Genomic DNA, 23,069 nt, shown 5'->3' on the forward strand with positions numbered 1-23,069 from the left:
GCCTATCACCCTCACCTTAACCTCCTTCCACCTATCGCATTCCCAACGCCCCTCCCCCAAGTCCCTCCTCCCTACCTTTTATCTTAGCCTGCTTGGCACACCTTCCTCATTTCTGAAGAAGGGCTTATGCCCAAAACGTCGATTCTCCTGCTCCTTGAATGCTGCCTGACTTGCTGCGCTTTTCCAGCAACACATTTTTCAGTATCGCTAATCATCCTTGACTTTTCAAATACATGTACGTCCTGTCCCTCAGGATTCCCTCCAACAACTTGCCCCCCACCGTGTCAGGCTCACCGGTCTATTGTTCCCTGGCTTTTCCTTACCACCTTTCTTAAATAGTGATACCACGTTAGCCAACCTCCAATCTTCCAAATCTACCTATGACTATAGACGAACCATGCATCTCAGCAAGGGAACCAGCAAAACCTTCCCGAGCTTCCCACAGAGTTCTAGGGTACACCTAATCAGCTCCTGGAGATTTATCCACCTTTGTGCTTTTCAAGACATCTAGCACCAATTATATGCTCAGGATTGGCTATAGTAGTAATGGTGAAACTATCACCTTTTGTCATCTTTGTTCCACTGAAACTGATAACTTAGTGCCCATGTATGTGCAAAACATCAAAGAAAATGCAAAAAAATTACTGTCAGGGAATTTATGTCCCTTTATAGAATGAACTGTAAAGGTCATACAGACTGCTCTTCGCCTTTGCAGTCACGAATTGTTGAGAATTTCCATCTTAATGTGTTTAAAAGTCCTGGAAAAAGTTGCTTCTTGAATATAGTGTAATGGGATTCTTACGGATGTGTTACCTTCATACTTATTGCACATTATGACACTTCACCTGCTGAAGGAGCAGCCCTCTGAGATCTTGTGATTTTAGATAAACCAGTTGAACTATAACCCGGTGTGACTTCTGACTTTGCCCACCCCAGACCAAGACTAGCATCTCCATATCTTCCCTGTCTGGTAATATTATTCCTGCTTCGTACCACAACTTGCCTGTTATTTGGAGTCAAATTTGAACACCCGTCAGGAAAGGGGAAATTTCTGCTGTAGAGATTGCTGGATTTTTGTGGGCGGCTTTCTTTAAGGACAGCAGAGTGTCCTTGCTTTCCACCAACCTTGGAATCCAAGGCATAAAGCACCAGTTCAGGATTTAGGCTCTGCTGTAACCTTCATAGTTAAAAGATTTGCTGAGTGATAACTCAAACAATGCAAAGCTCCCTTTTCTTTATCAATGTATGCTAAAGGCAGTCTGTTTCATAGGATGCAAAGAATAGACTGCTTGAAGAGATTATAAAAGCATTAATCTAATTGAAGGATTCAGATGTGCATTTAAAGGCTTGCAAACATTTGCTTTCATCGTTTAATTTCAGGACTCTTTACACAGTAAATACCTGTTCTATTTAAGAATATAAAATCATAGAACCTTTACATGCGGAAGGAGGTCATTCAGCCCATCACATCCACACTGACCCTCAGAGCATCCCACCCAGACCCAGCCCCCTACCATATCTTGTAACACTACATTTACCATGGCTAATCCACCGAACCTACATAATTTCAGTATGGCCAATCCACATAATCTGCACTATTTTGCTCTGGAGGAAACCCTGGCACCCAGAGAAAACCCATGCAGACATGGGAAGAATGTGCAAGCTCCATACAGACAACCCAAGGCTGGAATTGAACCCCAGTCCCTGTTGCTGTGAGGCAGCAATGCTAACCACAGAGCCATCGTGCCGCAGATTATCACAGCCACCATGTGGACTGTAACAAGATTATTTTTGTGATTATTGTGGTGTACCTTGTTCTTGTGATCCTGTTAATATTCATTGAATTAAATTAATACAAATGCACAAATTCTGTTGACTGGATACCTGGTCAGGTCCACGCCCCCTACAACCCACCCTCCCATCCTGGCACCTTCCCCTGCCACTGCAGGAACTGCAAAACCTGCGCCCACACCTCCTCCCTCACCTCCATCCAAGGCCCTAAAGGAGCCTTCCACATCCATCAAAGTTTTACATCCACTAATATCATTTATTGTATCCGTTGCTCCCGATGCGGTCTCCTCTACATTGGGGAGACTGGGCGCCTCCTAGCAGAGCGCTTTAGGGAACATCTCCGAGACACCCGCACCAATCAACCAAACCGCCCCGTGCCCCAACATTTGTCCTACCTGCCTATCTTCTTTTCCACCTATCACCTTCATCCCCTCCCCCACTCACCTATTGTACTCTATGCTACTTTCTCCCCACCCCCATCCTCCTCTCACTTATCTCTCCATGCTTCAGGCTCTCTGCCTTTATTCCTGATTAAGGACTTTTGCCCGAAATGTCGATTTTACTGCTCCTCGGATGCTGCCTGAACTGTTGTGCTCTTCCAGCACCACTAATCCAGAATCTGGTTTCCAGCATCTGCAGTCATTGTTTTTACCTATCTGGTTTGTATTGCAGAGTGATGCTAACAGTGTGGGATCAATTTCTGTACCACTTTCTCAACCTTGCTCCTCAGCTAAGGCATTGTGACCCTCATATTAAATTGATGACCCAGTTATCTTGCTGTACCAAATGAGCAGCCTTATGGTCCTGAGACCATGCCAACTTTACCTTGCAAACTTGATTGTTGTTATTTCCATTGAACATTCAGTTAATCTGCTTTACTGCTTGGGAAGCACATATTGTGTGCCTATTTTCAAACTCTGTTTAAAACAAAATCAATATACGCACGTTCATTCATGTTCACATGAGCCTCCACACCATTGCATCCCAAATGCCAGGTTGTTTTTTTACCTGTCAGGCGAGTGAAAATTGGATACTGGTTTAAAGCCTGGGGTTGGGCACACTAATATTATTTTGGTTGTTCTGGGGCTGAGATATTTGAAATGAAATGTTCACTGGAATATAGGTTTGAAAGTTGTATGGCCTAGCGAAGCTGTTGGTCATTAATTGTAAAAGACTGAGTTCCTTTATGGAACTGATAGAATGGTTGCAACAGAGGAAGCTGTTGGCCATTGTGCCAGAACCAGGTCTCTTTAAGAGTAACGTCTCTGGTCCCACTTGCTGCCCTTTACCTGTAGCCATGTAAATGTTTTTCTTTTAGATGCTTATACAATTCCTTTCTGAAAGTCTCTGACCACTTTTCTGCATTAAAAAAAAAGTTCTTTCCCATGTTCCCAAGTTTATCTTAGTTTTGGTTTTTAATGCTGAATTTAGAATTGTTCATTTTGGTTTAATTGCATGTTTACATTTTCATTCCAAGGCAATGAAAGCCCCAGAGCTGAAGGATCGTTTGGAAGAATCTGAAAAGCTAATTCAGGAAATGACTGTTACGTGGGAAGAAAAGCTTAGGAAGACTGAAGCCATCGCACAGGTATGTTCTGCAATATAACCTTGAGAAGTCAGAAGGTGAATCTTGCTGAGGCTGGTTAGTGTGCTGCATTTTTAACTCATCTACCTCAATGAGTGACCCAAGTTTGAATCTTTACTTGACCGATGAGATCATACACTTTTGCAATGAACTGTACAGGTTCCGCCAACTGCAGTCTTCCTTTTGTGCTAGGTATGACTCCAACCATTGGGGAGTTTCCTGCCCAATTCCCATTGACTTCAGTTTTGATTGTGCTTCTTGATGCCACTCAGTCAACTCCAAGGCTGTAATGAAATCAGGGTTGAGTGATCCTCATGGAACCAAAACTAAATGTCCATGAGCAAGTTATTGCCATGTAGGTGCTGTTTGATAACACTGTTGATGACCCCTACCATTTCTCTACTGATGACCAAGAGTAAATTCAAAAGTGATTGGTTCGGATTTATCTTGTCTTTTATGCCTGGGCAACTTTTGACCTTGTCAGGTAGATGCCAGTGTTGTAGCTGTACTGTCACAGCTTGGCTAGGGGCGCGGCAAGTTCTGAAGCACATGTTCAGTACTATTGCCGTTTCTTGAGATTACGGAGTGAATCAAATTGATTGAAAATTGGCACCTGTGATGCTGTGGACCTCTGGAGGAGGCAGAGATGGATTGTCCACTTTGTATTTCTGGTTATAAGTTGTTGAATGAATTTCCACGGACGCTGCTGTGTCCAGATTCTTTTTGCTCCCTGCTCACTAATCCACTCTGTGTCATTTCAACAACCCTCTTGGTTTTTGGATATCTGAGTCAATGTTCAAGAGTAGATGCATGCTTCTCCATCTCTCTCTAGTGGTGAACAGCTAGTAAATTAAAATTCACATGTTGCCTCAGTTAACAAAAAGCCCTTATTGGTCCTTCATATATCCATAGTACAAGAGTTGAAAGTCAGTTATCACATTTATTCAATACTGTTGATCTAAATATTTTAATTATTTTAATTTTGCAATTTTTAAAAAACTCCTGTTAAGTATCCCTTTTGCATTTTCTCATCTGTTTAATGTTGTTTTGATTATTTGTTTAGTTCTCTATATCAACCATTTTATCTATGTGCCCTATTTCCATACTTTTTTACAGTCACATCCTGCAGGGTTCTTACTTGTTATTATTAATATTGGCTTGTCATGCTTGTTTTCATTCTTATTCCAAAGTCTATTTGATCATCTTGTGGATCTGTTTATCATTTTTCATGTGTCATGCACTGTTACACTAAGCACTCTGTAATTGCAGTCTTATCAATAATCTTGATCCTAACTTCCAAGTCTGCCGTTGATTATAAAGCAGTGGGTAATCGAAGCAAGAAGTTCAGATAACTTAAAATGCTAATTTGTTTTTGATGATATCAGAATTTCCTGATTTAATTACTGATTTGTAATTGTGCTCAATTATCTGTTACTGTTTCAAGTAAGGAATCAACAAACCTTGAAAAGTTGAAGGTTCACTACGTACAATAGAAATGTAACTAAATTGGTTGATGTTTAAACAAGCCTTGATGCTTTCAGCAGATAAGGGATGCATTTACTGCTCTGTAATGATGGCTGACGTTTCTACCTTTGTCAGTTTCCCTGCTTCTCTGTCTTAGCTGTTCATTATTGAAATCCTACTGTATTGAATGTATCCTAGTATCTTCCACAGAAAGTTTTTAAATAGATTTTTATGATTTGCGGACTGTTTACAGGAGCGTCAGAAACAATTGGAAAGACTTGGTATTTCTCTCCAGTCCTCGGGTATCAAAGTTGGTGATGACAAGTGTTTCTTGGTGAATCTGAATGCAGATCCAGCCTTAAATGAGTTGCTTGTTTACTACTTAAAGGTATGGTAACTTGTGGATAATGCTTTGGCTATGATTTATGCAGAGCGCTCACTATTGCCACATTTTGCCTTTGCACAGCTGAGAAAAAAACTAATAAATTGTTTTGACTTGCGTATGAAAGGGCAGCTTGTGGTTTTTTTCCAACCTTTTGCTTATTCTATTGAGTTAAAGGTCACTAGAAGCCCTTTCATACATTGCTAAATGCCAGACCTTAATTGGACATGGTCAGGTTAGGCGACTGAGGGCCTTAGACTTGAATTTGGTCCTAATCCCATCCATGCATATATATATATGTTAGTTCCAAGCTGCAACTGAATTAATGTTGTATGGAGTTTGTGCACAGATCAGCCATAACTTTATTGAATGACTGACCAAGCTCAAGGGCCAGCATGAACTCCTAGGGCGGCACAGTGGCTCAGTGGTTAGCACTGCTGCCTCACAGCGCCAAGGACCCGGGTTCGATTCCCTCCTCGGGTGACTATCTGTCTGGGGTTTGCACATTCTCCCCGTATTTGCATGGGTTTCTTCCAGGTGCTCTGGTTTCCTCCCACAATCCAAACGATGTGCAGGTCAGGTCAATTGGCCATGCTAAATTGCTTGTAGAGTTAGGTGCGTTAGTCAGGAGTAAATATAAGGTAGGGGAATGGGTCTGGGTGGGTTACTCTTTGGAGGGTCAGTGTGGACTTGTTGGGCCGAAGGGCCTGTTTCCATATTTTAGGGAATCTAGTCTAGTCCTATTTGTAAATGAGCTGCAAGCATGATGGATTTCCCTGCCCCCATTAAAAATAATAGTTTCCAGTATTGGCTGAGAATTTAACATGGATTTTATTTAGTGTTTTACCTACTGAGAAGTAGAGTTCATAAATATTATCAAATTGCAATGATTTGTAAGTTACACAAATCGAGCTTAACAAATCTTTTGGAGCAGTGCTTCCTCATTGCTGAACTAGAGGACAAGCAGGAAAGTTACTTTGAAATGTGAGCAGAAGGCAAGGGGAAAAGCAAATCCCAAAGATTGGTACCTTTTCCTTACTGGCTTCTTGTTTTTGTGTTTCCCTCATTACGTCAAGGAATTTGTGTGTAGTGATTTGTTTTTCCAAGAAATATTGTATTGTTGTCTCAGCAGCCAATCACTGGATATGAGTGGCCATATAAAAGAACTAGAAAATAGCATGTGTTAGTTCAAGTTTGCACGAATATAATTATACTCTTTCGGGTGATCCTTATTTATAGAACTTGACTGCACAGAAGGAGGTCATTTGACTTGTCTTGCTTATTTGAAACATCTAATAATTAGTGCCACACACCTTGTTTTTCTTCATAGCCCTACAAGTTTCTTGCCTTCAGTTATTTGTTCAGCTGAAAGTTAATACTGAATCTACTTTCACTGCCCATTCAGCAGTATGTTCATAATACACTGAAGTACTGACAACTTGTCGGTGTTGTTGGTATCTAAATCAGGTCTTCTGGTTGTTGGGAAAACTCATCTGTGTTGTGGAACGGAGGGATTTGATTTTTGTATTTATTTTCATCTGGCAGAACCACACTCTAGTTGGGTCTGATGATTCCCAGGATATCCAACTGTGTGGCATGGGAATACTTCCGGAACACTGTATCATTGATATCTCTCCTGAAAGACGAGTCATTCTCTCACCAAAGCAAAACTCCAGGTGAGATTCTTTTATTCAAATTTGGCTGGTTGATTTAAAAATATGACTAACATTAATCCTAATCTGATCAGGTGGACAGGATTCTTGCACCTAGACTCTGGAAGTTATGGTTTTTAAGCCAAAAGATAAACACTGAGTCATTATGACAAATGATTGTAAAGCTTATCCATTTGTTTATGGAAACATCCGGTTCCTTCCAGATATCCCAATTTGTTTCTCTGGCTTCTTTACATGTTAATAACTGTAGCATTGGCAACAATGTTATCCGTTGTTTGTCCATTGAATTTTGGTATTCCCTTTCTAAACATATGAGCAGGAGTAGGCTATTTGGCCTTGTGACCCTATTCCACCATTGGGTATTATGGCTAATCATCCAGCTCAGTATCCTCTTCCCACTTTCTCCCCGGACCTCTTATCCATTTAGCTTTAAGGAAATTAACTCCTCCTTGGAAACATTTAATGTTTTGCCCTTAACTGCTTTTTGTGGGTGCATAGAGATCTTTTGGTCTTGTAAAGGCACAAGTTGTTGAAATTAATTGTGTGTTGTCAACTTCACCAGAATTTTCACAACTTCTGGTTGTAATCTTTCTTCCTTGCTAGAACATTTGTGAATGGCTCCCTGTTGACCACCCCTGTGCAGCTTCACCACGGTGATCGAATCCTTTGGGGAAACAACCATTTCTTCAGGTAAATTTGTGTGATCATGTAAAATTAAAGTTTGCTAGTTCTTCTCTAATCTGTTATCATATGGCACTTTAAATTAAAAACTAGGTCAAAATACTTTTGTTGTGTAGTTAGTGAATTGAGATTCAGAAGATTTTTCTTATTTAACGGCAATAAAGTATAGTGAATTTTTGAGGCCTGGTTCGTTGTATTAATTATTGCACTGTTGTTGCAAAAGATGCTGGGTAAATGTTGCATATTCCAAATCCTGTGAAACCTGTTCAGCTGCATTCTCCAGGATTCAAACAGGGGCGGAACCAGGGTTTACCCAGAGACGGTTTAAGGAGGAGGAAACTTGATTGTATTTATTGGAGCTATGACTGTAAGGCCGTAAGAAAGGAAGCAGCTGCCAATTTGGCATATTTGAAATATAAATTTTCAAAGTCCACTGAATATGAAATAACATCTTTGTTTTGACCCTGAACAGAATTAATTTGCCAAAAGCCAAGCAGAAAAGAACACAGGAAGAGGACGGGCAGGAGAGTCCAATGAAGCTAAGTTACAGCAGTGAGCAACTGGATGGAGATGGGGACAGTGTTAGTGAGGGCTCCAGTGAAAGCAATTACAGCTATGAGTTTGCACAGATGGAGGTCACTATGAAGGCGCTTGGAAACAACGGTAAGTAACAAACACTTACTACCCTCATCTTAAAGAATCAGTCTTGTTTAGATAGCTGTATGTTAAGGAAAGAAAGGCTTGTATTCAGCTTTCATCACCACAAAATGTGCTTTGTCCCATCTGGATATGCATTAAAGTTGTGGTTGAAATAATCACAACCAACAAAAATAAAAATATAGGATCAGGTAGAAGGCTGCTCTTGCGTGGATTTTATCCATCTAGGTGCAGCTTGGGCTGAGGAAGTGGAAGACATAAGAGTACTTAGTGAGTTTTACAGTACAGAAAGTGTCTGCGCAGATTATCAACACCCATCCACTCTATTTTTAAAAAAATGGACTAACTGTGGATCCTGGATATCAAACAAAATCAGATATTGCCAGAAAAGCTGAGCAGGTCTGGCAGCATCTGTGGAGGGAAATCAGAGGGTGATGGGCGTTTGGAACGCGTTGCCAGCAGAGGTGGTAGAGGCAGGCACAGTAGATTCATTTAAGATGCGTCTGGACAAATGCATGAGTAAATGGGGAGCAGAGGGATACAGATGCTTAGGAATTGACTGACAGGTTTAGACATTACATTTGGATAGGCTTAGGCTTGGAGGGGCGAAGGACCTGTTTCTGGGCTGTAAATTTTCTTTTCTTTGTTAATATTTCATGTCCAGTGACCCTTCCTCAGCACTGCAATTCAACTAATATGTTAATGCGGAGTTTTATTACATTTGTCTTTAAGTGAGTTGTCTTTGGAGAGAAGAATATTGGTGTTAGCAGACAGTCCAGAGCATCTTTAGAAATTCTGGCAAGTAATGTTTAAAGCAGGTAATTGAAATATTGATAAGAGGTGCCTCTGTCAATGCATGAAGATCTGAGGTTAAGGCATCAAGGGCAATATGTTGTATAACAGAAAATAGTAGAAATACATAGCAGATTTGGCAGCAGAAGAGAAGTTCAGGTAGATGGTTCAGGTTTTAACTCCAGTCTCAATTTGAAGCACTAATTGTTTTGATCTTCAGATATTGCCAGACCTCCTGAGAATTAGTGAGTTTTGAGAAGATTTGAGGATTGCTAGAAACTTTTTATTTTATATCAGATTTCTATCACCCGGTGTGTTTTTATTTTGAAGTACGAAAAGGTAACTTGTTAAATTTCTGAAAGGTAAAGAACTTGTCTTTGATGAATATCCAACTTCTCTGACGCATTCCTTATATTAATCTTGCCCCTTACTCCTTTATGGATATGGAACAGTGCAAGTGGCGGTAGGACTTTGCACATTGTGCTAATTCCATGATTTATTGGATTGGCAGATGCAATGCAGTCGGTGCTGCAGAGGTTGGAACGTCAGCATGAGGAAGAGAAGCGGTTTGCACTCGAACAGCAGCGCCTAATGTACGAGCGGGAACTGGAGCAGTTACGTAGGCGTTTGTCTCCAGAGAAACATTACCGTAGCATGGAGCGCCTTTCATTCGGCTCCCCTAGTACTCAACAGCGGCTACGTCAGTGGACAGAAGAGAGGTAAGTCAGTGGCAAGCTCAGTGTTTTTCTTTATAATGACCTCATTGTAGGATTGTACTGAGTGATTCTTTCCTGCTCATTTCAAGAAGATGCACGTTGTTTCTTTGGCAAACATTTCTAGCCCTGAATTAAAACTCGCTTAGAAGTTATGTCAGCATAACTAGAGGCCAGGATCAAAATTGATCTACTGGATTTTGGTTCTTGTGTGGAATTTTACATCTTGCATTCTTTAATAATTCAGTGGTATTGTGAATAGCTATTTAGGACTATTTTGCTTTTCACCATGGATTTCTGATCATTACAGAGAAGCAATGCTCAATGTCAGTCTCCTGAAGTTACAAGAGCAGATTGCCAAGGCAAATCATTATGTACATGAAGCAAATTATATAGCTGAAGAGATGGAAAAGAAGACAGAGTATCAAGTGACTCTACAGATTCCAGCATCTAGCCTAGATGCTAACCGAAAGGTAAAAATTGGTGTATTGCATGTTCTTAAGTTAAGATGGAAATTGAGATTATTTATTTGCTTTCCTTGATTTTATTGCTACTGAAGTGCTGTGAGCTTTGATATATCCTGTGTTTCAATGCAACTCCCAAAATTTTGCTTTGTTAGATGTCCTAGTAATTTAAAATACTAATCTTAAGAACTGCTTTAAAAAGAAAAATTGTACAGATGGTCATGAATGTTAGTCCTTCTACCATGAACAAAACAAGAGGAAGAGATTTCATGAAGCAGCTCATTATGGAGAAGAGGAACCTTGAGGTAACTTCACCCTACAGAGATCTGAAAGAATTGTGGCCAAGTAGTGTGAGCAGAGGCACTGTTAGACTGAATATGGTCATCCACAATCTAACACTGAAAAATATGTATTTCCATATGTGCCACCTGGCTTATCAGAGTGAAGTTGAAATTTCTTAGAGGACAAGAACGAATTAGCAAATGAATGATTTTGATAAAATACAGTCCTTAAAAGTGAGCAAGAAATGATCAAGCAAGTCATCATCAATAGGGGTTCTGTAATGACAGGTTGACATCCATTCATAAGGAAGTTGGAAATTCACAAGGCAGATGAAACATTTTCCCCTTTTCAAATTGAATCTCAGATGTGTTGGTTTAGGAAAGCTCCAAGGATATGGGCTGTAAAGTTTCCCCTAAGCCACCCTATTAAAGTTCTTCGGCTACAGTCTTGAGAAGAATGTTGTATCTTGGATGTAAGTTTCATTTCTCCATCAGATCTTTTTATCCCTATTTGTTAGGATATTGCCTGGTGTGGGACTGAATTAATTGATATAAAAATAGCTTTTGTACATTTTGCAAATAGCACTCTGCTGACCAAACACCCTGAAATTCACATTATCTTGGATCTCATTTGCATGATAAAAGAACAACAGTGCTTGAAGTCAGAAATGAACTGCCGTTATTGTGCAGAATGTAAATCATCTTCATTAATGTCGATTCTTACTGCAGGCATCTGTTTGTGCCTGTGACTGATCCCACAGTATTGGGATTAATCTCTGCTTTCATTCCTTGCTTGTGAATGAGGTAATCGCTGACGAAAGATGGAGCAATCCTATAGTTAGTTTCAGTTGGTCCAGCAAGGCATCTGCTGTTAAATGTGTATTCAGTAAACAATGCAAACGAGTAATTTCCTAAACATTGAAGACATGAGAGAACAAATGAGTGTGCAATTTATATTTGTGAAGACAAATGCATTTAACAGAAACGTTGAATTCTAGATCTTCCAACAATAGTTATTGACTCACTTCAACTATTTAGCACAGAAAACTGTATCATACGCTATTTCCTTTGTAATAAACACAAATTACTAGGAACACTGAGCAGGTCAGAAAGCATTTTTGGAAAGAGAAGCAGAGTTAATATCTCATATCAGAATTGAAATGTTAACTAATTTCTCTCACCACAGATGATAGCAAATGTACTGCATATTTCTGACACCTTAGATTTTTTTATATCCACAAAATTGTGCCGCCCATCATCTGACTTGCATATTGTACTTGGTATGATGTTAAAGAGTCCTTCAAACTATAGTTATTCATTTAATATGATACAAATAATTTCATCAGTAAAACATGATACAGAGTCCACATTAATTATTTATTTTATCTGACTGTTGCTGGAGGCTTTCAAAATGGGTGATTATGAATGTAGATGTTATTTTCGTGCAGATTGAAACTGCAATACAGCTCATTTTATCTTAAATATGCATTGCATCATACATTAGTTTGCCTCATCAGTTTCTGTTCGCCCACTAGTACAGTCTGTGGTTGCAGCTAGTATTCTGCTTGTGCCTTGTTTAAATATATCATGTGGGATAAATCCCAACCTCAATTTACCAGATCTAGATTCCATTGGTGAATGAGATTAATCAGTGTTTCATGGCACTGTGAGACTTATTTGGCTCATGTAAATGATCACTGAATTTACAGAAGGTGACCGTGGATTGTCAAGCAACCTATCTTGTAGTTATCTTGTTCCAGGCAGAAGTATCTTACTTTTTTTTCCCTTCTCTCCCCCTCAGTTGCTCTACCCCTACACTCTCACGAAGTTGGCAAGATTTCAGTCTTGGAATCTTCCTAGATCTGAATTTCAGCATGTCTTTGGCAATCATTGCACAGAAGGGTTTAGAGTCACTTGTAGCACTTATTCTGGTGCTTCCCCCAGTATTTCAGTTACCGGTCTGCACAGATCTTATCTTAATAAATAGATTCTGAATTGTTTGTGTAGCTCTAAGTTCTTGTGTGTGTCTGTTGGGATATTTTGGATGGATTTTGGGTAGGAAGCCACTGCTTTTACATTTTTTGTTTCCAACAGCGTGATTCCGTTCTCAGTGAACCAGCCATTCAGGTACGAAGGAAAGGTAAAGGCAAACAGATCTGGTCATTGGAGAAACTGGAAAATCGATTAATTGATATGCGTGAACTTTACCAGGAGTGGAAAGACTGTGATGAGGACAATCCTGTAAGTAGATTTATGTCACCTTTTAATACGTTGTTAAACTTTAGGAATGTGGGAATATGCTGAAAGAGCTCCTATACCTCCTTGACGCACTCTATCATATGTAAATATTGTATCTTCATGAGCTTGCAAGTTTGGTTCTCTTCTGTGATGTCATGTTGGTCATCCTATGATATATTCATTACTCCTTGAAATAACTGTACCGGAAGTATATTTTCAGATAAGTATACTTGATTTTTGATGTTGACATTGTATAAAAGGAGTTGTTAGAACCCTTGCTGAATTTACATCAGTTTATTTTTAATCTTGTACAATTTGGGGCTGGAAATGACTGGTGGACATTGGGACAGATTGTATTAAAAGGGGAAAAAGCAGAATAACCAAGCTTTCCTTTGTTTGTGAGGCAAAACCTGGAAAATAATTACAGGCTGAGCCTCGATTTTAAAAAGGTACTAACAGATGCAGTGACCTCCTAAGAAGAGCATTGTGTTTTAAACCGATAACAGAAGTTTGCTATTTACAAGGTCAGTACCTTGGATATGGTTCCAGCAAATCTGAAAGAGACCCTATATTCAAGTTGGTGGCAATATTTGAATTGAGGCCTTGGAAGTGTCAATTAGTTGGGGTGGAACCAGAATTCAAGTTTTTTTTTAACCATGTTTTATGAGAAATAAATCCAGACTGCTGCTAAAGCAGTCAAGATCCGAAAGCTCCCTGCCTAGCCTGATACCCTCGACACGTTACTGAAACCTAAAGAGTAGAGAGTTGAGTTGGAAGCATTGCTGCTTTTGCTAGGGTTAACCGAGGAAGTGACCTAAATCAATATTTTAGAAAAGTAGCCAAGGGATCCACATTTATGTCTGAAACAATGCCTTCAGGAAATCCATTTAAATTATTTGTCTAGATATGTTGTTTTCTTTTATTTAACCCATAACTATGCTTGCTTGTTTGTTTTTGTTGGTTTGTCTTTTGTGCAAATGGGGCCTGAAAATAAATGCTGTGGGTTTTAAGCACAGATGTTAATCAGCTTACTGTGTTTAATTTTCTCTTTGCTGAAGTTATTGTGTGATTGAAAAGTTAAGTCTCTTGTTTAAGATGGAGAAAGTGAGGTCTGCAGATGCTGGAGATCAAAGTTGAAACTTTATTGCTGGAACAGCACAGCAGGTCAGGCAGCATCCAGGGAACAGGAGATTCGACGTTTAGGGCACAGGCCCTTCCTCAGGCCCTTGTTTAAGATACAAAACTGATGGCTGGTGCGTGTATCAAATGATTGGCCAGAGGAAGTGGTGAAGGCTGGTACAATTACAGCATTTAAATGGCATCTGGATGGGTACATGAATAGGAAGGGTTTGGAGGGACATGAGCCAAGTGCTAGCAAATTGGACTAGATTAATTTAGGATCGCTGGTCGGCATGGATGGGTTGGACTGAAGGGCTGTACAACTCTGACGACTATTTAAAAAAAAAGTTTAAGATTGGTTATTCAATAGTCTGGTTAGGAACCATTGAATTGACTATTTGGGGTCTTGGTTTAATTTTACTGTGTTGTGAATGCTGAGGTAGAAACGCTGGTTTGGTTCGGCTGTTCCTGTGTTGTCATGTTATAAAATGATATCACATGTGGAATGCTCTTATTTCAGGTATAACCCTGAAAAGTCAGTTCATGTGTCAGGTACCTTCCTCATCATTCGCTGGTGATGATCTGTAGCATTGAAAGATCAAATAACAGACTAGGAAAAGTGGGAAATTTCATTTTAAAAAGTATATCGAATAACATTTATAAGGCATGATTTACCACCTTAGGACATAAATAATCAAATGCATATTGTGAAAATGGAGTTCAATGGGCACCAGTAGGAATGACAAGTTCTCTTCCATGTAGATAAATAGAGAACCAGTTGTGTTCTTAGTGCATATCAACACCTTTTTCCAAGTGCTAGCTTACAAAGTACTGCATTGAATTCAGTTTATAGCTTTCCATGACAGGATTTTAACTGTTCATTCTCTGAATTTCTCATGCTGTGCCATACAATTAAGTTATTCTGCTAGCACCTCTTACACATTGTGAGCATTCTAAGGGCAGTTTTTTAACTGCATTCTTGCAGTAGTTTCATAAGTTTAATTTAATAAGTCTGTTTAATTGCTTAGAAGTATCCTTAAGCAATAATGCTATATTAATAGGAAGATGTTCATATGTGGCAAAGTCTTATCTGAATTCTGCCTCCATGTTTTAACATAAATCAAGTTTTAAGCACTGAGATAGTTTTGGTCCCTGGGCAGTTATCCCTCTGAAGTGTTTAGGTCTGTGTTAAGGCCCGGAACTTGATATGAATTACTGTGAGCTACATAATGAATTGGAATTATGATATTTTGTTTCTAATTTGTACAGGATTGCAATTGTAGTTGGGCATTTATGCCTATAACTTTGCAAAACTTTCTTAGGAACTTAGGCAGGAGCCATTTAACCCCTGGGGCCTGTTATCCTCCCTCTTGTGGCTGAAATACTTATTGTTGAACAAAGTACATGACTCATATTGAACCTTGTCATGCCTCTCAGAAATATCCTAAATGTTTCATGTGTAACAAATTTCTTTGAAATTGCAGTGATCATTACCCAAACAAATGTGGCAATCAGTTTATTTGTTACAAAATTTCTCAACTCTAGTGCGATATCAATAAATCTGTTTTTGGTGATGATCCTTGAAGAAAAATTGCTCAAGACACGGAAGAAGGCTGCAATTAATGGTTTATCCAGTTATTTTCAATTTTTGGTAGGACATCACACACCACCAGCCACTCTCTCCCACCTCTCCTGTTTGATTATCCTTTATTATTTTTAAACATACATTTTGTTACAGACGCCTAAATGAGTACATGATGCCGTTTATACAAGGGTTCTACAGTGTGCCATTGTTCAGAATGAAAGTTGCATTACTAAACTTCCTCCAATGAATTTAGGGATGGGCAGTGAATGATGGCCTAACCAGTAGCACCCATATCTCATAAAGGAATGAAAGAAATTAGTGCATCTACTTGATCTAATTTAACTAATATGTACCAGTCCTTTCAGAGGAACAGCCTTGCAGAATTCTATCTCTAAAGAGTAATTGACTACTAGTCTTAAAAGGTTGTCAGCAGTTCATGGATTTTAATGATCTGTGTGAGGATTTTTAATTTAAAATCAAATAGACTCCATTTTAACCACCCATGTTAATAAAATAAAACCTATGATATTTTCATTCTAAATCAAATTTATTAACAATACCAAATTACTCTAGTGCTTAATCCAAATGTTGCCTTTTGCAATGGAGCATTCTTTTTAGTAATACATGAATCTTGCGACATGGAGAGCACCCATTGATGCTTGTTTGCTCAGTTTGATATTGGAACTTAAAACTACTTCATTTAGAAATGTGTGTGTCATCAGTTGAGCCAAACAAAATTAAAATGTTCTTCCTATAGTGGACCACTAACATTAGGCTGATATGTGCATATACCCTGAATTCTGTCAGTGGTGCTTTCAAAATGTTCACTTGAGATACAGGTGAGCAACTTGGGATGAAGTTGCTTTTAGATAAGAAAATAAGATTGTAAAATATCTTCCTTTCAAATCAAGTTTACCTACCGCATGCCAAATCTGTCATCTGTTTGCCTCCAGATATAATCTGCTTTGGTACTTCACATTTAACTGTCAGTTTTTGAATTGCCACTTTATCTTCTATCAGCTTATAAAGGCTGTAACTACATGCAAGTCAACCATTTGACCCAACTCTCTGTACTTTGGTTTTAAATTGGAAACAAACTTTAGTTCTGAAACAGCTAGTTGTAAGCTAGACTTTAGTGATAGTCTGAGGTCTAACAAATGGCATTGAATTTTATTTGGAAGATTGTTTCAATATATTAAAAATAACATGAACTGATACTGAAAGAATAGGAAGAAAATCCTGCACTCCAAATCCTCCTGCCTCCTTGAATATTCAACTGCTCATGTTCAAAGATCTATTGGTCAAGAATTGGCCTATCCCATCACATGGCAACCCATGGCAGAAACTCAACTCTGAGATGACATCCTCTTCCAACTGAGGACAGCTGATGACGATAAGTGTTGAATGGAGTGAATGTTCAGACAGAGTTTCTCATGCGATGTTAATATGCTGATGAACTTGCATATTTTAGGCATTTTCAGTTTTATTTCAACTTTAAACATTTCCTGTTTTCCTTCGTTTTAGTTATTCATGAATTGCCTCAGTGATTCTGAATTTATTGAAGATACCTGAGCATATTCTGACACTTTGTTTGTATGGATTCCATGCATTTGCAGGCTGTTGGTTGAATGATGATCTTTCTTTTGCAGATGATGAGATCCTATTTCAAGCGAGCTGACCCGTTCTTTGACGAACAAGAAAATCATAGTCTTATTGGGGTTGCAAATGTATTTTTGGAATTGCTCTTTTACGATGTTAAATTGCAGTATGCAGTACCCATCATTAACCAGAAGGGAGAGGTATGTGATAGTCCACTGTACTTCGCTGGTAATGTTGAAAGGCTGCAGTTAGAAAATGTTGAATGTTATCCTTCCACCTCTGAGATATTGATGTTAACTCCAACCTCTGAAAACCTTAAATTCTCAAATAATATGCAAGGGAATTACCCACTTGATAAGATGATAATTGTGTATTGTAAAGCTCTTGGGTTGCTGTTTCCTGCATCATAATTGCTATGGAGATACAAATTCACATCCAAGCAAACATCAACATTAGCTACTAAATTCACTCTGATGCAGCTCTATTGATAGTCAGAACGTTTTTGAAAGGGAGTGCCTCAGGATGACCTTATACCTTCAGTATCTGCTCTGATTTCTGACGTTTTCACTTCACAACAATCTTTCCTCATACCAAGTTGATGTTTTGCAGAATGGAGCAATTTTAAAATCCACAGAATTAAGTTTAAAAAGTGTCGACAGTGCACACAATGTGTACTGGGATTTGAACACTTCAGCTTGCATTTCACACAGAGGTGCTTTGCCAGATTGTGGGTTGCTATCCAAAAGCCTGTGGAATTCACTGACAAAGTGGTTGAGGCCAAACTATTGAATAAGTTCAACAAGGGGTCGGATATTGTTTTTAGGGCTGAGGGGGTCTCGGAGATGGGGAGAAAGTGGGAACAGAGTACTGAGTGGGATGATCAGCTATGATCACATTGAATGTTAGAGCAAACTTGAAGGGCTGATTGGACTATTCCTATTTTCCATGGTAACTGTATTTCCCATTCAGATTGTGTGATCTCCCATTTGCAATTTTAATTAAAGTTTTACTTTTTCAGCATTTTAGGTTTTTATTTTGTATCTATAGGCCTGCCCAGAATTATGTGGGAATTAAATGCAATCCTGCTTTGAACTTTAAATGTGTTTTTAAAGTAACTATTTAGTTGATCCATGTTTAGCTGAATTAAGTATTAGGAAGATTGAGTTGCTATTTTTGGCTTCCACTCCAAAATCCATCCATCCGAAAAACGTTTGCAACTTCTGTCATGTTTGAGCCTAAGATGAGGTTCTAAACCACATATTTGTACCATCACTAAGACTTCTCATGTCTGCTGTTCCACATTTTTCCAACTTCAAATTTGAAGAACATACTGCTGCTCATGTCATAACTCAAATCAAGTTCCAATCTCCCATTAACCCCAATGACCTGTTTTGGCTCTTGATCAAACAACACTTCAGTTTTAAAATTCTTACCGTTGTTTTTGCATCCCTCCTTGCTTTACTCTTTCTCTGTGTTTTCCTCCAGCACCACAACCCTCAAATATCTGTGCTCATCTAATTCTGGTTTCTTGAGCATCTCTGATTTTAATCACTCGCACCATTGATAGTTGTAGCTTTAGTTACCTATGACTTAAATTCCTAGAAGCCTTCTCTGCATCTCTCCAGCTTCATTTTCATCCTTTAGGCCACTCATTGAAACCTAACTCTCATGATCAAATATTTGGTCAATAGCCTAATCATTGTATCGCTCAGTGTCATTTTGTTTTATAATGTTTTGTGAAAATGCCTTGAAAATGTATTGCGATAAAGATCTTAAATAAATTCAAGTTGTAACTGTGAAGGATTTAGCCTAAAGTCAAATGACTTCATTCCTAGATGATTTCTAGCTTTGTGAACTGAATTACATAAACTATCTTGAGAGTCTTTTCTGTCAGACAGCTAACTAGTATCTGCATAAGTGAATCAGATATAATAATGCTGGTATCATGAGGGAAAAATAATTATGAATGTAGATGGCCCTAAAATCAGTGTTGCAATGTGTCTACATGTTTGACCTAGCTTCATTGTTCTACAAACAAGCTCTGCTGTTCAGAGCTATGGGGCATAGTTGACTGTGTACTGAATACACCAACCTTTGCTTAAATCTGTGATGGGATGAAAGGAACACTGCCAAACAATGCCACGAAATGTAATTAGGTGATAACTCATTTAACTATTCTCTGTGGCAAGAATGGCAGTGTTTTCATAACAATGGAATCTAAATAAGTTATTACCATTGTTGCCTTTTGATGAAGCTGTGTGGTTCACCAGGCCGTACGAGTCATAATTCCACCCTCTTCTTTTAGGCATACAAGGAAGATTTCCCTAAAGTTTGGATTTGTGATTGAACCCTCAATTCAAATGTAATATACATATTAGGTAATTTTGAGCATCAAAATTTGTCATCAGCTGGTATGAGTTGCATTATTTGTCCAATTTTTAGGTGGCGGGCCGCCTGCATGTGGAAGTGATGCGAACAAGCGGGGATCTTAGTGATCGAATTGCTGGTGGGGACGATACTTTGGACAGTCCAAATGAAAGTGACATGCAGGAGAGAGAAACAGTGCGCAAAATAGTCTGTAGAGTAAGTGTGACTCCAGTTCGCTGCAACACTGTGCATAAGAGGGAATTTGTTGTCTGGAAATTGGCTGAAAACAGTACTACATATGCAGTAGTCCAGAATTGGTTATTGCTTTGTCATAGAAATGAAGAGTAAGTATGGTAAAATTGTCTTAGTCCCAGAGGACCATTTGGATTGCGTGCTCATTAGAGAGAAAGAGAACTGGTGATGAGATTAATCTGAGGTCACCATGTCTCTGGCAAGGCATGAGGTTGAGAAGGTGAGACCTTCATGGTGACCTTTGCCAGTATGGGGATTGAACCCACGCAGTTGACATCACACTGCATCGCCATTCAGCCAATTGGGCTATCTGACTCCAGTTGAAAAAAGCTATGTAATCCATTTAGCAGTTTGTATCATCTGTAAATTATGCGGTAAAGTAATTTCACTGTTTTCTTGGGAAAAAGCAGAACTTGTGCAAGTGACATTCACAACTATAAGGATTGAATATGCAGTAAGTAACTGCCTGTGAAAACAGTTTACTTAATTAGTTTATTTTAATATTCTGTTATTGAATTTCACAAAGATGTGATATGGTAACTGAAATCTAGGATTGGAATTCGGCTAAATATGATTTTTCCTGAGAGATTCCTTTCCCTCCTGCATTCTGTCTTCCAACAATTTCAGCAGTGGTTTCTACAACTGTTACAAATTGTTTTGTCCTTTCTGCATAAGTCCTGCATCCCACATTTTGATCACTGAGTTGAATAATTCCTTGATATAAGGGTCTTTAAAAGCCATGCTACTGGTCACCTGTTTAAATCTCTCCCACTGATTTTTTAAAAATCATTGGTGATTTTGTAAGATCTCTGTATTGTACCGCGTACGCTAAATGAGTATCCCGGTGAAATTTAACATGTATAAAACTCTCCCTCCCTCCCTCCCTCACCTCCCTCCTCCCTCCCTCACCCCCTTCCTCCCTCCCTCCCTCCCTCACCCCCTTCCCTGTCATTCCCCACCACACTTAGATAAAAATTCTTCAAGCGACAGGGCTGCCTCGACACCTGTCAAACTTTGTTTTCTGCCAATATACCTTCTGGGATCAGACTGAACCGATCATTGTTGCACCAGAGGTGGATCCTTCCTCCTTAACCCCACCTGGCAAGGATCCAGAATGCATGGTTGTTTTTGATCACTGTAAGGTAAGGGAATAAATCTTGAAACTTCTGCTGACTTTCTGTTGCACCTTCTAATTTGCTCAGGTATTTGGCTTGATTTTGTTGAAGAGATTTCATATTGAATCAAATGTCATATTGCTTGGGAGTCTGAAAATCCGCAAATGTTTAGGCATTTTTTCTAGAAGCCTGCAGAGTTGGAATGGGGAGACTAAAGTACTCAGTAATTTTTAATGATGGTATGTACTGTTGTGCCAGAGCTTGGTTAATTGAGGGCATATAGTGTCAGAAGCAATTGGTCTTCATTTTGATGTCAGTTTAGAATGCTAGAATTGCATAGCAGGTCAGTGAATAGCTGGTGAAAATGCCGTTGCTCGTTAGGGAGACATGTTGCAGAACATTGTCATCAGGGGAAATGCAAACAGGCTACCTCTCAAAATTAGGCTCTGCTTAACTCCAGCATTGCACAGAGTGAAACAACAAGGAATAGTAGGGTCAGTCTATAAGACCAAAGGCCTGAATATTCTTTTTGTTTGCACAGAATGTGTTCCTACATATGAATGCATCTCACTTCCAAAAAGCATAAATGAACCATATTAAAATATTGACTAATTATTTTAAATTTCTTGTTAGTGTAGCTATTAACACACTCTCGATTGTGGAGCAGCTGCTGCCCAGTTGCAGAATCAAATCTCATGGTTCTGGGTTTTGCAAATGTGGGCTTATTCAGTACAATTGCATTCTGTCTATTATAAACCATTAAAGGTACATGCTCAAGCCGTATATAAGGAATATGTTTAATTTGGCATTCTTACGTTTGTGCAAGTGGGTGCAAAATGACAAGCTTAGGTAACATGTCTCCTTCTCCAACAATAAATAAATTGATTTTTTGGTGTAAATCTTCACGAAACAATTGCATATCAATGTATGAATTTCTGTGTTTTTTAAATTTCTGTTTCCGGCATTTCTGGTTTTATTTTTGTCTCATTATTTCAGCATTCAAAACATACTCCTAGATGTAAACCATAAATATTTATGAACCAATATATTCCAGTGTCCAACACAGAATTACTCAGGGATACATTTTCTGGAGTATAAATATTTGTGTTAAATATTTATACTCTGGAAATGTATTCTTGAGTAATTTCTGCATGTTGGATGTTGGCATATTGATTTGAAGTTAATGTATAACCACATCTAGTTGATTTTTTTTCAGGAATTCTCACTCATCCTTTCTGAAGATCTGTTGGAATATCTCTCAGAAGGAGCACTGGCATTTCAAGTTTATGGTCATAAATCACGTGACTCTCGGAAAAATCCCTCCATATGGGACCTGGGAATAATACAAGCCAAAACCCGATCGCTACGGGATAGGTGATTATTCTGATACTGAGTGTTGATTTCTGTTAGATCGTTACCCTTCTAGCTTATGTAGTAGTGAAAGCTGTGTTATTGAGACTGAATTAAATTTTAAAGTAACATCTCACTGCTCTGATAGTTACCTCCAACCTTTCTATTGATGTCTCTCTGACTTTGCTCTGACCTTTTATTTATCCATTTGTGGGACATGGTTGGCCAGCATTGATAGCCTGTCCCTATTTGCCCTCGAGAAGGTGGTGGTGAACTGCCTTCTTGAATCGCTGCAGTCCACTTGCTTTGGGTTTGTTTCTTTGTGACTTTCTAGCAATTGATACAACTGAATGGCTTACTAGGCCATTTCAGAGGACAGTTGAGAGTCAACCACTCTGCTGTGGCTCTGGAGTCACATGTAGGCCAGACCAGGTAAGGATGGCAGATTCCCTTCCCTCTGAGACATTAGTGAACCAGATGGGTTTTTCCCACAATTGACAATGGTCATCGGTCGACTCTTAATTCCAGATTTTTTTAAATTGCATTCAAATTCCATCATCTGCCGTGACGGGATTCGAGCCCAGGTCCCTAGAACATTATTCTGGGTTTCTGAATTAATAGTCAAGCGATAATACCACTTGGCCATCGCCTACCCCTTTCTCTGTCATGATTAGGCGCTATCCTCATCGTTTCTTATTTTAGTTGGGTTAGTCTCGTTATTCAACTATTGTTATTCAAACCAATAGCAATTTCAATTTTCTATGTGCCATATTCCACCAAATAATTATGGAATTATATTTTTCAAAAATTTCATTTCAATTTTACAGTAATCAACAAGGCCTTCCCCCATCCAACTATACATATTTTGAACAGAACAAACCTTTTAAAAGCATTAGTGGTAAAGCCAGCATTCATTGCCCGTTCTTCTGGAGAAGATCTTGGTGAGCTGCTTTCTTGAGGC

At 38.9% G+C, this 23,069-nt stretch overlaps 1 protein-coding gene across 8 annotated transcripts in view; it reads left to right on the top strand.

Annotated features, from left to right (window-relative positions):
* The window catches only part of LOC122552613 (kinesin-like protein KIF13B), a 166,761-nt gene that overhangs the window by 104,502 nt on the left and 39,190 nt on the right, over positions 1 to 23,069 (top strand). For all 8 annotated transcript variants that reach the window (XM_043695370.1, XM_043695364.1, XM_043695366.1 and 5 more), the window contains 12 exons: positions 3,269 to 3,379; positions 5,094 to 5,228; positions 6,768 to 6,898; positions 7,499 to 7,585; positions 8,049 to 8,239; positions 9,537 to 9,744; positions 10,049 to 10,211; positions 12,578 to 12,724; positions 17,075 to 17,224; positions 19,467 to 19,607; positions 20,612 to 20,785; positions 21,975 to 22,132. In XM_043695370.1, the coding sequence (XP_043551305.1) occupies positions 3,269 to 3,379; positions 5,094 to 5,228; positions 6,768 to 6,898; positions 7,499 to 7,585; positions 8,049 to 8,239; positions 9,537 to 9,744; positions 10,049 to 10,211; positions 12,578 to 12,724; positions 17,075 to 17,224; positions 19,467 to 19,607; positions 20,612 to 20,785; positions 21,975 to 22,132 (1,796 nt within the window). The remainder of the gene's footprint in view (positions 1 to 3,268; positions 3,380 to 5,093; positions 5,229 to 6,767; positions 6,899 to 7,498; positions 7,586 to 8,048; positions 8,240 to 9,536; positions 9,745 to 10,048; positions 10,212 to 12,577; positions 12,725 to 17,074; positions 17,225 to 19,466; positions 19,608 to 20,611; positions 20,786 to 21,974; positions 22,133 to 23,069) is intronic.

The sequence above is a fragment of the Chiloscyllium plagiosum genome, chromosome 9 (assembly GCF_004010195.1).
Source record: "Chiloscyllium plagiosum isolate BGI_BamShark_2017 chromosome 9, ASM401019v2, whole genome shotgun sequence".
Taxonomy (NCBI): Eukaryota; Metazoa; Chordata; class Chondrichthyes; order Orectolobiformes; family Hemiscylliidae; genus Chiloscyllium; species Chiloscyllium plagiosum.